Here is a 15,658-nt window from a genome sequence, read left to right as displayed (position 1 = left end):
GCTTTCTGAAGTGTTAAACACCTTCAGTGTCAGTGTGGGGATTGTGCTGCTGGTTTAGAAATGAAAGAATTGAAGCTGGTAGTTGTGCTCATGAACAGGTGTGTGGTTACTTCTACATCTGGTGTATTTGGATCAAACCAGGTAAAAACAACTTTGAAGACAAGGTAGATCTCAAAGCCTTGGTGAATCATCCAAGCACCAGGATTTAGACAGAGGGGCTTGTAGTGAACTGAGGATGAACATAGGCAAGTCCCAGGAGCAGGGATAAATGGTGCAGGGAAAGGGCTGCTCTTACCCAAGGAGCCTGGGGACTTTCCAGGCAGCCCTCTGAACATGGGCAAAAGGGATTTTTGAAGAGAAGATGCTGAATCACCAACATACTTCTGAGAAGCTGCCAGACTAACTTAACATGGGTGACTCCCTGATCCTTTGATACATGAAATGTTGACTACTTAGTAGGTGTAAAATAGTTGTAAGGCTTCTTTGGGCTGCTGTACATACTGAGTGTCCAAGAGGCCTCCTTATGTTATTTGGGAACTATGGCAAGGTGTGATCAGGGTGTTTGTGTTCTAGCAAGGTCCACTTACAATCTCTTTTCCTGGATGTTGAATTCCAGAGTGTCTTTGATAGAAGATGTGAACCGCATGTCCCCCAACGCCTTGGCCATCGTGTTTGCTCCGTGCCTCTTACGCTGTCCTGATACCTCTGACCCCTTGACCAGCATGAAGGATGTCTCAAAAACAACCATGTAAGTTTTGGCAGTCTGCTGAGAAGCAGTGTTTTGGAATGGGATGGAAGGTCAGCACCACTACCTGTATTTGTTACAACTTTATTCGTATCAAGCTGAGAAGCTGAGGTTCAAGAGTTGTTGAATTCTAGCTCTGCCAGTGCTGCCAGTTCATACACCCCTCTCGGACCTTCCACCTGTCTCTGTTTTACTAAGCATAAAGTAGGATGATCTATAAGTCTTTACTATCAGGTTTGTGTTTTACATCAAGATAACCTATTTTTTGTGGGGCTTGTACCCTAATTATCTATTTTGCTGAGATACAAGGCATAACAAACAATGTGATATTGAATTAAGCTGTCTCCTGCATACTTAGAACCCCCAATGATCTCTTCTGCATTGTTCTTTGAATTGAAGAAGGTTCTGTCCTTGATCCTCTCTGTTCTCCTCACCCTCCAGTAACTCTGGCTGTGAGAGCCCCTCACCATCCTCACTGCATGGCTGGCCTTGCCTCTGCCTCCAGTGGAAAGAGTTTGAAAAATGACAGCTTTTTGTAACTTCTTACTGACCCCTCAGGCCATAGAGGTGGAGAAGGGCAGTTGCAGGCTCGTTGTGTCTCTGCCAGCCTGTGCCAGCACAGGGACAACAGGTAGAATCAGCAGGAGCTGTTGGCAGCTGTGGTAATGTCTGTGTGCTCACCACTGTGTACAGCCAGCATGGGAGGCTCTGGTGATCCCAGGAGAATCTCGTGCCATTACCTGTCACCATTACCTGTCCTGCTGTGCCTGCTGTGTTGGACTCTTCACCCTGTTTCCATGCAATGCTGCTGTGAGGGATGGGCTGTGACACTGTGGTCACCCTCCAGCCACGTGTGTGTGACAAACACCCCCAGGCCAGGAGCAGCATCCCACCCCACCATGGCTGTTTCAGAACCTTCATGGTATGAGACAGCTCAATAACACCTTGCCTTCCTCACAGGTGTGTGGAGATGCTCATAAAGGAGCAGATAAGGAAGTACAAGATAAAAATGGAAGAAATCAATCAGCTGGAAGCAGCAGAGAGCTTTGCTTTCCGACGGCTCTCATTGCTTCGGCAGAACACGGTAAGTGTTGAAATAAAACTTCCAAAATAGATAAAACTTCAACCAACTTCTTGGGGAGGGAGTGCTGCTTCTCCTGTCCATCCATTCAGTGAGTCAAAAATCAGCTGGAAAAAACAACTACCCAAAGCAGTAGGTAGGAGCTAAATATACAGCTGCACTGAAGTTTTGATAAATGAAGGGTGCAGGGGTGGGAATCTGCTTTTGTACTGGTCAAAATCTATTCCCATGTAATTCTGTCAGTGGAACTAAGATTGAGTGTCTGATATGGCAAAAGAGTTCCTTCACTCCAGAGATGGCTGGTGTGCAAAAATATGGTGCATTCTAGGAGGAAAAATACTCTTTGTTTTTGTTGTACTGATTAATACAAACCAAATTGTGTCTGATTAGAGGCTGCATATAGTGAATTTGGTCTCCATCTCTCCCTAGCTCTGGCCTATAAAACTTGGGTTCTCTTCCCCTTACGAGGGGAAGCTGGTATGTACAACTGCCTGGCTCCAGTGCATGGGTTTTTCTTATGGTACTCTTGCATGACTAAAATACTTACAGGGGTTGTAACTCAGTTTTAAACACTCTTTTGAACAATCAGGACTGCATGTACTGGTGCAACTTCCTCCCCAACTGCATGCAGGGCTGCTGGGCTGTTCTGTCATCACCTGGTATTTTATAGACACTGTATGTAACTTACATTGGATGTAATAATATTACTCATTAAGTGACTACTAAAACTAAGCTGAGCCTTACAGATCAAAAAAGGTAACAAAATCCTGGATATCAGGTGAATAGGAATTTTTCTTACTTTTTGAAACATTTGTGTGGATAACTAACAGCTCTTCATCAATTCCATCAGCCTCTTCTTTGACCCACTCATTTGTCTTCCACTCTGAAACTTGCAGATGGGTGTAGCTGCTTGTGACTGACAAGTGTTAATGTGAATCTGTGTTGCAGAGTAAAAGCTCTCAGGTAAAAGGAAGTGACAGTGGCACCTCAGAGCTGGACTCTGTGCATGAAGAGGAGGACGTTTCTGAAGCCAACCGGGAGAAGGAGATTCTCATTGATCGCATACAGTCAATAAAAGAAGAAAAGTAAGTTCCCCTTTACCTGGTCAGGCCATGCCCTTTGCACTTGGAGGGAGCACAGGTAGTAAAGCAGGATGCCTTTAGTCCAAAAGGATCTAACTCTGTTCTGTAGGCCTTGATGAGGGGGAAAATGAAAATACAAAGCACTAGCTGAGAGAAAACACCATGAGCATTAATAGTTAATGACTACATGCTTTACCTCTGAACACGAGCTGGGTGAAGGTGCTTGTGTCAGAGGTGCTGCAGCCTGTGTTTGATGCAGGGAGGACATCACTTACCGCTTACCTGAGCTCGACCAGCGAGGCTCTGACGAGGAAAACGTGGACTCGGAGACCTCTGCAAGCACAGAGAGCCTGCTGGAGGACAAACCAGGCCGGGTGGATACCGAAGGTCAGTATTAAGGTATTAAGTGCTTTTTTTTTATTCTACATCTTTCATGGCATACAGCCAAGTGACCAAACATTATCTGGTCACAGTGGCTCGTATTGAGTTACATTTTAGGCTTGCTATCAGTGTCTAAGTATCTTCTTTCTTTAAAGCAATTATTGGATTAGACTGCTGTGCTCAGAGCTCCAGCGTGCCTGCCAAAGACATTTGCAAAGTGCCTTCGCTCCTGCAAACCTCTTCACATTCTTACTCTGCACCCCTGGCTTCAAGGCGCAGATACTCCTTAACATTGTCCAAGATTAAAGTGCCCCGTCGAACTCCAGTGATGCCAACAGCAAACATAAAACTTCCTCCCGGAATGTTCAAATGTACAGAATCCCAGGACGAGGCTTTCTCTAAGGAAGAGTGTCAGAGGGTGCAGCGGAGGGAGCAGCCAGCCAGGCGGACTGACAGCATCCACTCGGTGTACATTGCACAAGGGTCTGCACTGGCCCACGCTCAGGAACTCGGGGATGAATACGAACCCACAGCAAAACTCAAGCGCAGGTTCTCGGACCCTTACTCTCACATTCCCTGTGTGGAGAAGTGAAATTCTTCAGCGCTCTGGACTCTTCTTGAAGTCGACCACAGCTTTGGCTTTAACCCTTTGAAGGCTGTGAGCTTGTTCATGGTCTTTTAAGTGGCTGCGGGGAAGGCAGCCCAGAAATGTACAGTACTGTAAGGGTTAAGCAAGGTTGTTTAAAGCAAATATTCTCCACTTTAAATTAAAACCTTGCAAAGAAAGTAAAGTCCATGTTAAATAAAATACATGGATTGAGTGTACAGGAACCAAGCCCCCCCCCATTCCGCTGCTGTGCCTTTTCCATTTGCCTTACAATGGACTCTCACGGGACCAACAGTCGGTTTAGGTCAATGTGTGTTGCCTTAATGTTTTGTATGATTTTATGACAATTTTCTCTATGGTTTACAGAACTCCTAATGTGGTAATAGCCTTAATTGAGACCAACATGTATAAAAGCATTTATTAAAACATTGCACTTTTAAAAAATACATGTGGTAGTTGATCGATGTCTGTCTAACAAGCAGTTTATTCCGAAGGAAGCCTTTACTCGGGTTACTGTTTTTATGAAGTAGTGAATAAGGACGGGGGAAAGGGAAGCACTGTGGTGTCACAGGGGAGGATTTTGGTGCTCCCTGGAGCAAAGGGGAGCTCCCATGCTGGGTGTGCTGTGCGAGCCGCCTCACCTCTGTTCGGGGACACAACCTGAGGGCGAGTTGCCATCCCACAGCAGCGCCTTGAGGCCACGGCCATGCCCCGGCCCCTCACGGCGCTGCACCATGTTGGAGTGAGGGAAGAGCTCATCTGGGCCCCAGCGCTGCCCCGAGCCGCAGCTGCCTCTGTGCCCATGTGCACGCCTTGAGTTTGGGGTGATTTAGGGGAGGGTTTTGGGTTTTTTAAATAAACCGGGGCGGTCACGGCCCGCCCGGCGCTTCCCGCCCCTCCCCGCGCTCCGCCCCAAGATGGCGCCCGGCGCTGAGGCGAGTTCCGGTGCCACCCCGCAGCACCGCGTCCGGCTCCTCAGTAACCGAGACGGGAGCGCTGTGGTGTTAAACCCACAGCCTTTGCCAGACAGGGGATTTCTCCTTAATGCTGTCACTTAAAATCTTGTTTTTGCCCTCAGTATGTGGCTGCCCTGGAGGACATGCTCCGGGAACTGAAGAAGCAGTCCAGGTGAGCGCTCTGAGCCCCTGGGTGCTTGTTGTGGGTTTGTGCTTCAGGGTGTGCCAGGGAAGGTTTTGGTTGGATACCAGGAAAAATTCCTTCAGTGGAAGTGGTAAAACACTGGAAAGGGCTGCCCGGAGAAGTGATGGAGTCACCATCTCTGGAAGTGTTCAAAGAGAGAGCAGATGTGGCACTTTGCAATATGGTTTAGTGGGAATGGGGGGATTCAGTCGAAGTTGGATCTGGTGATCTTGGAGGTCTTTTCCAACATTAATGACACTGTGATTCAATAATCTCTTACCTGTAAGTCAGCCAAAGCCCACAAACACTACAGCAGTGTGTGCTTCCCTGTGGAAATACATATTCCTTGAGCCTTCCCTGCCTTGGAAAAGGTGATTTGCAGAGGGTTGCAAGTGTATTTCCAACCTGAGGCTATTTCTACTTCTTTGAAAAACCATGTGGGTTTTTTGTATTATTTCATTTGGAAAGTATAACACTAGAAAATGCTGATAACTTTTGGTTTTGATATTGTTATCTTTCAATTCCAACAGCAAGCCAGCCCCTGAACTGCTGAATGAATACTCTCGTAAAGTGGACTTTTTAAAGGGACTCCTAGAAGCTGAAAAATTGGTAAGATTTACTAGTTCAGCTTGAAAAGAGACATCAGTAGAGGATAAAAGGGCCGACTTTTAGCAGGGCTTAATCCAAGGTTTTATGTGGAGCTCCCGCACCTCAGGGGGCTCCTGCTGAGAGCCCAGGGAGAGGTGCCAGGGTTACATTTAAAGGGAGGTGGAAACATAAAGCAGATAACATTTTACTAACCAATAAGAAAAATTAAGGTGTGGATACTGGGGAATGGACATTTAAGTCAGCCTATGGAGAAACACTTGGGGGGCTGACCCCTGACTGATCACTTGATGTCCTGGACCGAAAGTTCTAGATGGAGGGGATGGGATGCTGAGTGATTGACAGAGAGCCAGGGTGGGGATTTGGGGATGATCTTAGCAAAGGAAAGGGATTACACAGGTAGAGGGAGGGGGTACAATCTGGGATAAACCATTTGGGAAAAATACAGGGATACAAAACCAAACTATTACAAAGTATAAAAATGCACTACAACAGGGAAGCAGCTGTGGGATGCAAAAACAAAACTAATTAGGGAGGAGGATACAAAACCAAAACTAATTGCAAAGTGTAAAAACACACTACAACAGGGAAGCAGCTGTGGGATTGCACCCCCGTCCCTGTAGGTCACACCCCAGCTGCCTCACACTGCACAGTGTCATATCCATGACTGCTCCCTGCTTTTTCCCCACTCCCAGTCTTCATCCACAGAAAAGGCTCTGGCAAACCAGTTCCTGGCCCCGGGGCGCACCCCAACAACAGCCAAGGAGAGAACCCCGGCCACCAAAACCGTGCACCTGCAGACCAAGGCGCGCTGCACGGGCCAGATGAGGAGCGAGCTGCTTGGCACAGTATGTTCACTGCTTCTTTACAGATTGTCCTGCTTGTGTTCAGCTGCCTCGGGTGGCTGCATCTCACAAATGTCCCAGGCTGGGTGGGGAGGCACCTCTTTATCTCTAAATCCTGGGCACAGGCACTCTGCCAGGCCTGTCCTTTATCACTGACTCTTTGTAATCTGCTGTTTTGGTTCTTTTTCTCCTCCCAGGACCCCCTGGCTACTGATGGTAAGTTCAATCTGTTGATTCCTCTGTGTATTACAGAGAAGGGAAGAGGGAGGTCAGGTATTCAGTATTTCCCAAAGTGTACTTTTAATTTAGTGCCTCTCTTCTTTTCAAGACAGCAGATTTTAAAAACAAAAACCCTGACAGATGAAAGCAGAAGTGTGGTTATCAATGGTGGCAGGGACTTGCAGGAAGCTCTTTTTGTAGCATTCATGCAGAAACAGACATTCTAACTACAGAATTAGCAGGGGCAATTTATTTTGTGCCTGTTCCCTTCTGCTCTGAGCAAACCATGTGATCCTGGGTGCTTTGAGTAGGTGTTGTTCAGTTCCTCTGCAATACACAGCCATGTTATTCACGTAGGGAACTGGGAGGAATTAATTTGAGGTTTCCATGGCTACCGTTAGAGCAGCTGGAGCCGGGCCAATCTAACGTGTCCTGAAAGAACATTGAGACACACGGGCTGAAACCCTGCCCTCAGGGATGTGATTCAGCTGGGGTTTTTCCCCTCTTTTGATGTTGGGTGTCCTCTTTTCCCTGCAGAAAGCTGGTAGGCATTTGACACCCATATTCTTTGGGGTAGAGGCTAAGTAGGATTTGGATATCAAAAAATCCCTTACAGAAGACTTGTTTTCTCAGCCTGTGATTGCATGGGAACTTATAACATGCTAAGCACTTTTTTTATTTTTCCAGATTCTGAAGAGTTGAACATAAGGAGGCGAAAGTAAGTCAAAATTTCTCATTCCAGTGCTCAGTGTTTTGGGAACTGTTTTCCCAATGACCTTTCAATCCCTGATTTGCTCTAAATAGGGTGAAGTGTCTGCTTAGAGAAACCAAAATATAATGCCTTCAGCTGACTCAATGGGCCTTGTTGTCTTGTAGAGATGTAAAACCTGGGGAAAACTTGTGAGATCAACCCACAAGGAAATGTAAATCCCTTTTTTTCCCTCGTGCTCTTGCAGAGGCCTCACATCAGACGAGAAGCAGTCGGCAGTGGAGCTGGATGCTGTGCTGCAGCATCACCAGGACATGCAGGAGAAGCTGGCTGAGGAAATGCTCAGCTTGGCTCGCAGCCTCAAAAACAACACTCTGGCTGCCCAGAACGTGATCAAACAGGACAACCAGGTAGTGCATGTTGAGCTGTGGCCCCTCAGTTTTGCAACCCACAAGGTTCAAGTGCTGATGTGTGAATTCCTGTAGCTTGATTCTGGGTTGGATTGGAGTGGGGGCAACACCTGCCTGCAGCTGAACCTTTTCTCTGTTGGGGGAAGCTGCCAGAGCTGGCAGCTGTGAGGCTGACCCTGTTTGCTCTCTTTGCTCCACAGACACTGTCACACTCCCTCAGGATGGCAGACCAGAACTTCGAGAAGCTCAAGGACGAATCCGACCGCCTGGAACAGCACGCCAAGAAATCTGTCAACTGGCTGCTCTGGATAATGCTAATTGTAGTTTGTTTTATATTCATCAGCATGATTCTCTTCATCAGGATTTTCCCCAAACTGAAATGAAAATTTCATTTTACTTAAAGCTGCCTGCAGTGCAGTGGGAAAGCTCAGCTGGTGTGAGAACTGTCACAGTCAGTGCCCTTAAAGAGGCTGTGCAAGGCCTACCTTGCATCTCCTCCCTGTGCAGGCAGTGGGGGGAGGCTTTCCTGAGGAAGGCTTTCCACACTTGCATACTTGTTTACTTGGTGACTCTTGTTGCCTCTTGCAGGGAGAGCTGAGGTAAGGATGAGAATTTACACTGAGCTGCTAACAAGTTCTTTAGTGGATAAATACATTCATTTTTAATGTGTTTGTGACAAATGTTATGACTCCTCAAAGGCGTTTAGTCAATACAAAGTTAACTAACAGTTGAAGTCTTACATTCTTTCCTGTCTTCACAGCTCTTCTGTACTGACCTAGGAGCTTGCTGCCAACAGGATATTTAATTTCAGTTCTGTAAATACACAGCTGCAGGTGTAAAAAGAGAATTTTGCTGTTCAGGTGCTTGCTTGGCTCAGATTCAGAGTATCAACAGGTAAAACTCTTCTCAGGCTCACCTTTTGCCCAGATGGGTATTTGGGACTTTGTACTTCACCATCTTCTCCAGTATAGATTACTACAGGACTGGAACTGCTTTCTGTGCAGTGTTTGCCTCCCTTTTGTGTGTGCAAACGTTCTCACTTCTCATTGTGGTGTTGATGCTGTTGCATGAAGGAAACACCGTGACCCTGCCACCTTCCAACTGTACACACAGTGCTGCAGGTGGCACAGACCTCACCTGTGCAAACATGCTTGTGCTGGAAGATGAGGGCAAAGGAAGGTGGTGTCTTCAAGATAGAAATAATAATTTAAAAATATTCAGCCTTTCTTTTTGAGCAAATTAGTCCTGTTAAGTGTTGTCTTAAGAGTTCACTAAAATAAAACAGAGAAAAAAGAAACTCATCTTTTTAAAACACTGCTGCTACTAGAAAAACTTGGAGACTGTAGTAAAGCAGGGTTTGTGTGACAGCCTGAGAGTCTCTGTAGGTGCTTGTGATAAGCTGAAAGCAAACCCTTGTGCATCCTGCTGGTCAGTGTTCAGCTGTGTCCCATGGAGGAGATGAGGGGCAGCAGGTGACCCTGGCTGTGCTTTGGTCTGGAACCAAACCATGGGGTGTTCCAGGCCTGGCTGCTGATCCCAACAGCCCCAGGACAGGGCATGATGGGGGAAGAGCTGTTTATCACAACTGGGTTCTTAGGAACATCGAGCTTTGCTTTGAACACATCCCAAAGCACCAGGCTCTGTGTCAGAGCTGTGCTCTCTTCTGTACAGAAATGTGACATTTCTCATTTCTGGTAATGAAGACAGTTAGCATTTTTTACACAAAATATTTCTGTTTGTTTAACACAATGTTTGCAATGTAGTATGCCACTCACTTATGGATTATCAAATGAATAATTATATTATGAGGTACAGCTTTTAATTCCAGCTACTCGGATATCTGCAATATACTCCTGTTTTACTTACCTTGAATTTAGAGAAATTTATTGTTGTAGCAATCAATTTATGGACATTTCTACTTTTCCCAGTTGTTTTCCTTCATCTGTATGTAATGTTTGACATTTCACTGTGCTTCATTAGTCAATGCTGTGTCACCAAATTATTTTTCAATTCTGATTGTTCACTACTTTCCCTGCAGGCATTTCAATGCCGAGCTCTTCTCTTAGAGGCTGAATGTGATGCTGGAATGGTTTTTGTGTGTGAGATTTTGGGATGCAACATTAATGCTTCATTGTCCATAACACTGTCCTCTTTATTACTTGAAATAAATTATTTTTTCCTAGTTTACAAAAGATTTGGTGCATCACTGCAGACAAGTTTAGAACTGACTTTTGCTGTCAGCAAAATGGGTTGCCTGTAACTTTCTGGCACTTATAAATTAGGAAATTTTTGATTGGAAAGACATGAAAGGGAGCTGCTAGTGATAGCTTGTCTCCAAGAAAACATCCACCCCTCCAAGTCACAGATACTGATTTACAAAGAAGCCTGCATGGAGTGAGTTCAGAAACCACTTAACTTTGCCCATTGACATTTCATGGGTGTTTGTTATGTTGAATGAACGGCCAGGAGTGAACCCTGTAACACTTTTTGTTATCTCCAGTGGCCGTTGAGCACTGAGCCTCTGCTTCCTGGGGCTTCTCTCCCAGGTGGAAAAATGTTCCGTGCTCCTCCCATCCCAACGGATCCACTGCCCTGCACACAAAGGCTGGGTTGTTGTCTTTGCCTTTCTCGAGTTCATTTAGCAATTGGAGTCATTCAACACCACTTTGAAGATGGGAGCCGGTGCTATTTAGAATAAACAATGACTCAGGGCTTTGTGACATTTCCCAGATGAATGACAGTTTTTATTTTTGACTGACCTGTGGGGGGTGGTGGATGCTCTGCTGCTCCAGCCCTCAGCTCCATTTCATGGCACAGGGCTCTGTGCAGCTCTCCACAGAATAATACATGTAGAATATGGAATACATATAGAAATGGCCTTCTGTGAGAGTTGCTTAACTTTCCCAAAAGCTTGGGAAATCCAGATGGGCAGATGTTTATCAGGCACAGGGCTGGGACTTGCTTGGCTTCTTGGCAGACTACCTGCTTTGAGAGAGCAAGGAAAATTAAACCAAAACCCTTTTGGAGGCTTAGGTCATGTCAGGCCAGTGGATGCAGAGGTTCAGAGTCTGGCAGCAGCAGTGGCTCTGGGTCAGTGTAAGCTTTTCTGGCAAACACCCTTGGTGGCAGAGACTGTGTGTGTTACAATGCTCAGTGTTCAGCAGTGTCCTCAGCGCAGATGGGATGTGCTGGAAGGATCCTTCACAGGCTGTTGGTGCAGGAATGGCAGGAGCAGGACGCTGGATGCAATGGCTCCCATGGCTGGGCAGTGCCAGGTTTTGGGCACGTGCTCCTTTGGGTTTTCTTTGCACTTTGTGCATCAGACCTGAGAGGCTGTGAGCAGCTATTCTGCCAGAAAGGAATATCCCATGAAGAGTGAAAAGGAGGCAGTGGGCAGAGCAGGGTTCTGCTCCCGACTGTTCCCTGTGTGACACCCAGTGTCACCTCCCTTCTCATTGTCTGCTGTAAACCTGCCATGAAACCTCAGAACTGAGTCTTGTGATTTATAGGTACGATTTAGTTTCTTTTAGGAAAGAAATTCTTCCCTGTGAGGGTGGTGAGGCCCTGGCACAGGGAGCCGTGACTGCCCCATTGCTGGAAGTGTTCCAGGCCAGGCTTGATGGGGCTTGGAGCAACCTGGGATAGTGGAAGGTGTCCCTGCCCATGGCAGGGGTGGGATGGGATGGGCTTTTAAGATCCTTCCAACCCAAACCATTCTGTAATTCTGTGAATCACAAAAACTGTAATGGCAGTGCTAGAGCAGCTCGGAGCAGATACTCAAATGTCACAGTCTGCAGCAGAATTCCCAATGTAATTCCCAAGTGCCAGGGCCTGGCGTGGGGCTGGCTGGGAGCTCCTGTCCTGACCTGCCCCACTGCTGGGAATCCGTGTGCGCTTGCCGTGTGTCCCACTGAACGGGAGTGACATTAAACCCAACGGCACTAAATCAATACCACCTGTCACATGATGCCACCGTGACATTTCTGGCATCAGCTCTCTCTCTAATAGGAGCTGGAACTGGGAAGCAGCAGCAGTTAGTGAATAATGGATCAGATACGCCTGATTTGTAACATTTACAGAGGGAGGGCGTGTCTCCCAGCGACAGAACAAACCGGTTATCAAACGGGAACTGGGAGTTCTGACTCGTCCAAAACGCAAATCCTGAGCAGTGCAGAGCACACAGCCAGGGTTTTGGAACCCTGCTGCTCCCTCGAAATTAGACTCTGGATCAACAAAAACAGGCATTAGTGTCAAGAAATAACCAAGGAAGGAGGGGCTGGGGGTGAGCTGTGCATCAGAACTGGTGTAGCTGGTGGCTGGGCTGGAACCCGGCGTGGCCGTGCTGTGGCTGCTGCCCTGCACGTGGTGGCTGATGGAGAGCAGGGAGCCTGGCAGCAGGTTGTGCAAAACACGCCTGGGGTGCCTGAGGTGAGCCTGAGAAGCTGTAGGGAAGGATAGAGGATGGAGGGTGAGGAGGCTCGGGAGGCTGAAGGCCACATCTGTCTGGCTGTCTCACATCTGGGCCCTGCTCACCAGACCCAGGTTGGGAATGCTGACAGTACTTTGTTTTTTTCAAGTTGAAAACTTTGATGCTGAATTAGAACAAAAATATTCTTACAAGGAATTAAAAACAAGTTGAATGTTGCATCTGCCTCTGTGACACCCAAAAATCAAACTGCACAAAACCAGAAACTGGACCAAAAAAAAGCTAAAATGAGGCAGTGCTGCAGTTGGCCACAAAGAGCTGGAATTTGCATCCTTCATCTCCAAGGTCTTTGACCTGCATGTAGCAGAGAGATGCCCTCTGCCATTTTCACCCTGGCCAAAATTTGTATTTGCTCATGTAACAATAGAATTCTCCAGAAGGATCTGACAGTGTTTCCTGTTTCAACAGTAAAAAGCTGAGACTTCTGTCCTTAGCACATAAAGTGACCGGATCTCCATCCTCTGAGCCTTCTCACTGACAGAAGTCACTTATCGGATTTGGTGTGGACGGAAGGAAGGGTAAGAAAGGAACTCTGTCAATCCATGACATGAAATATTTTATATTAAAAGATTTGGCCGAAGGTTTTGTGTGACTCTAAACAGGATGAGATAATTTTCCAAGGTCAGCTCTCCTGTGCTCTCAGCGTTAGGTTTAGTCACTGAGAAGTCAATCCCGTAAACCTTCGCAGCAACATCCTGCCAGTGATGCAGAGACTTGGCTGTTGTTGGCTTCAACAGCAGCTCTGCTGCATCTTCAAAGGGCAGGAGGCTGCATAACGTGCAAATTGCCTGGTGAGAAATGTGTGAGCAGGAAAGAGGGCATGGCAAATGAATAAAAACAGAGCAACCCCAGCCATGGGGTAACCCTTCACCCAGGCAGTTGCAACTTGTTCAGAGAAGGCCACAGTGAACTGGTGGAGCAGAAAGTGGGAATTGTGACCTCAGCTCAGCCCCAGGCTGCTGTGTGGCTTTGGCTCCTGAACTGGATCCCTGGCAGTGCCCAAGGCCAGGCTGGACAGGGCTTGGAGCACCTGGGACAGTGGGAGGTGTCCCTGCCATGGCAGGAGTGGGATGGGATGGTCTTTAAAGCCCCTTCCAACTCAAACCATTCCATGATTTAAGTAAGGAATGGATCAAACCAAAACAAATAAGTCTTTGTAGGGTCATACAGATGGATACACTCTATTGCAAGTCTCTCTGTACTTATTTTCTCAGGAGGATTCAGATCTGAACCCCCATGGTCTGTGATTGTCACAGTTCATAGCACTTATCCCTGCTTATTTCCAAGTTATTTTATCTAAACCATAAAACATTTGTAGTGGAGAGAAAGAAATGTGACTGTTGCCAATATTCAATATATCAAACTGGTGATTTTAGTAGCTTCTTGAATCAGGAATAAAAGAAGAGCCTGCATTGCAGCTATTAGGAAAAAAAAAAAAAGAGTAAGCAGGTGTTGGCTTAGTTTCTAAGCGCCCACATTGCTCCTGTTGGTTTATCTGATTGCAAACCAAGTGCACTGTAGCATGATGAATATGTAGCAGTGAATGTATGGGAAAGATGCTGGAAAGGTTGCACCCTGATGTTCTTAATCAGTAATTAGAAACTAAAAATAGTATTTTAAGGAAAGATAATAAATCTGTAGCCTTTAATCCTCATGTGCCAATGTGTAAGCTGATATCATTATTACATGAAAGGCAGTGAGAACATAAGTGAGTAAGCAAGAGCAGGTTGCTGTTACATTCCCAGTATAAATTCCACACAGCCCGAGCTGTCCAGGTGATGTTTGGCTCTGTCTGTTTTATGCAAAGTCTACAGTCATAAAGCAGGTTAATTTGCAAACAGAGAATGCATACTTTCGTTGTTTATTTCCATTCCTTAACTGCCCTCACTTCCTGAAGCAGTCCATAATAAATGGGGTTCTGAGTTTCTCTGCATTTGCCAGCTCAAGGCAGCAGCATGGATTTGGGAAAAAAGGACAGAAATGGGGGAAATGCTGTCCCATGACTGTAGCTCTGATGCATCAATGGGCTGAATCAACAGCTCCTGTGCTGTGCAGACACACATCTGCTGTGCTGATGACAGAGAAAGCATCCCCACTTAAGCAGAGCCTTTCATCTCAGCATTTAAATAGTCTGCAAATGCCAAGATGTAGTTATTGTTGCACAGGTACCATCCCAGCTAATCCTGCTTACTCTGGTCGAATCAGGCCGCCAGCCTTCCCCTGTCCAACAGGGAAACCTCAAACAATGTCAGGGGCTGAATCACAGCAGCAGAGCCACGATTCCACTGACCAGCCCTCCCCTCATTCACACTTTGTCGTGTCCCTGGGACAACTGCAGGGATTCTTTACCTGGAAAAGCAATGCAAAGTATTTTAAATAGGGTAAACTCATAGTGCAATTCAGTGTCCAGACAAAGGGACTGAGGCACAGTGACCTGCTGGTCACCACTGGCCTGCCCAGGGACTCTGAATGTCACGCAGAAGTGAGAGATCTGTTATAAACTAAAGATGGTGGGATAAAAATTTTAAAGATTGTCTATCTGCCAAGCATTTTTGAATTAAAAAAGGCTTTTTTCCCAGCAGTTTAAAACTCATTTGTCTTGCAGAAATGGCTGAAAGCAAGAGCCAGATAAAATTACTGGAAGTTGCCAGGAAACGTACTGTCATGGCTTAGTGCGAGTGCAGCGCAGAGATGATTAAAAAAGGCACCAAATGGTGAATCCCACTGGAAAAAGAACCAGAAACCTGCAATGGCTCTTTGGGTTCTGTGATATTGAAAGGAGTGCCAGTGGTAGACAATATCCTCATCCCAAGCTCTGTCCAGCTCTGTGGCAATTCATCCTTTCCAAGAGGAGGAGAAGGGACACGGGCACAGCCAGGGCAGCAGCCTTGCTCTCAGCCTGGGCTGTCAGCACGGGGGACAGAGAATCCCAGAATGGTTTGGGTTGGAAGGGACCTTGGGGACCACCTCGTTCTACCCCTGCCATGGCAGGAACACTTTCCAGCATCCCAGGCTGTTCCAAGCCCTGTCCAGCCTGGCCTTGGGCACTGCCAGGGATCCAGGGGCAGCCCCAGCTGCTCTGGGCACCCTGTGCCAGGGCCTGCCCACCCTGCCAGTAAAAATCTTTTGCCTAATCTCCAACCTAACCCTATTCTCCTTCCATTTGAACCCACAGCGAGGCGAGGGTGCTCAACTGCGTTTCTCTCGCTGAACGCTACCGAGGCCACAGCGGCTCCTCGGGCAGCGCCAGCAGGGCTCACAGCCGGCCTGGATGGGCGGGCGGATGGCAGGACGGACGGACAGATGGCTGGTCGGACGGACGGATGGCTGACGGGTGGCTGATCAAG

General features: G+C 47.0%; 2 protein-coding genes across 4 annotated transcripts in view; both read left to right on the top strand.

Moving 5' to 3' along the window:
• MYO9B (myosin IXB) overlaps positions 1–4,342 on the top strand; it is a 43,898-nt gene extending 39,556 nt beyond the window's left edge. For 2 of the 3 annotated variants that reach the window (XM_031064042.1, XM_031064041.1), the window contains 6 exons: positions 617–748; positions 1,706–1,829; positions 2,256–2,303; positions 2,775–2,911; positions 3,168–3,295; positions 3,445–4,342. In XM_031064042.1, the coding sequence (XP_030919902.1) occupies positions 617–748; positions 1,706–1,829; positions 2,256–2,303; positions 2,775–2,911; positions 3,168–3,295; positions 3,445–3,881 (1,006 nt within the window). In that variant the 3' untranslated portion in view covers positions 3,882–4,342. Of the gene's footprint in view, positions 1–616; positions 749–1,705; positions 1,830–2,255; positions 2,304–2,774; positions 2,912–3,167; positions 3,308–3,444 lie in introns of all 3 variants that reach the window. The other variant, XM_014310590.2, reaches the window with a different exon arrangement.
• A 528-nt stretch (positions 4,343–4,870) lies between these two features.
• On the top strand, positions 4,871–10,017 carry USE1 (unconventional SNARE in the ER 1). Its single transcript, XM_005429500.3, has 7 exons — positions 4,871–5,024; positions 5,567–5,645; positions 6,338–6,490; positions 6,685–6,703; positions 7,394–7,424; positions 7,663–7,825; positions 8,026–10,017. Exons 1-7 carry the CDS (start codon positions 4,996–4,998, stop codon positions 8,206–8,208), a joined length of 657 nt encoding a protein of 218 aa, XP_005429557.1. The 5' UTR covers positions 4,871–4,995; the 3' UTR covers positions 8,209–10,017.
• Positions 10,018–15,658: the final 5,641 nt, after the last annotated feature.

This window comes from Geospiza fortis, unplaced genomic scaffold, assembly GCF_000277835.1.
Source record: "Geospiza fortis unplaced genomic scaffold, GeoFor_1.0 scaffold80, whole genome shotgun sequence".
In the NCBI taxonomy this organism is placed as follows: domain Eukaryota; kingdom Metazoa; phylum Chordata; class Aves; order Passeriformes; family Thraupidae; genus Geospiza; species Geospiza fortis.
Note: the sequence above shows the minus strand (reverse complement) of the source record. Positions and strands in the feature narration are given on the sequence as shown.

What these genes read in the sequence shown, in the direction of transcription:
- USE1 (XM_005429500.3), top strand. Translation starts at nt 4,996, where the DNA reads ATGCTCCGGGAACTGAAGAAGCAGTCCAG. An exon ending in GAACTGAAGAAGCAGTCCAG is followed by an intron (nt 5,025 to 5,566) that starts GTGAGCGCTCTG and finishes CAATTCCAACAG; the next exon opens with CAAGCCAGCCCCTGAACTGC. An exon ending in TCCTAGAAGCTGAAAAATTG is followed by an intron (nt 5,646 to 6,337) that starts GTAAGATTTACT and finishes CCCCACTCCCAG; the next exon opens with TCTTCATCCACAGAAAAGGC.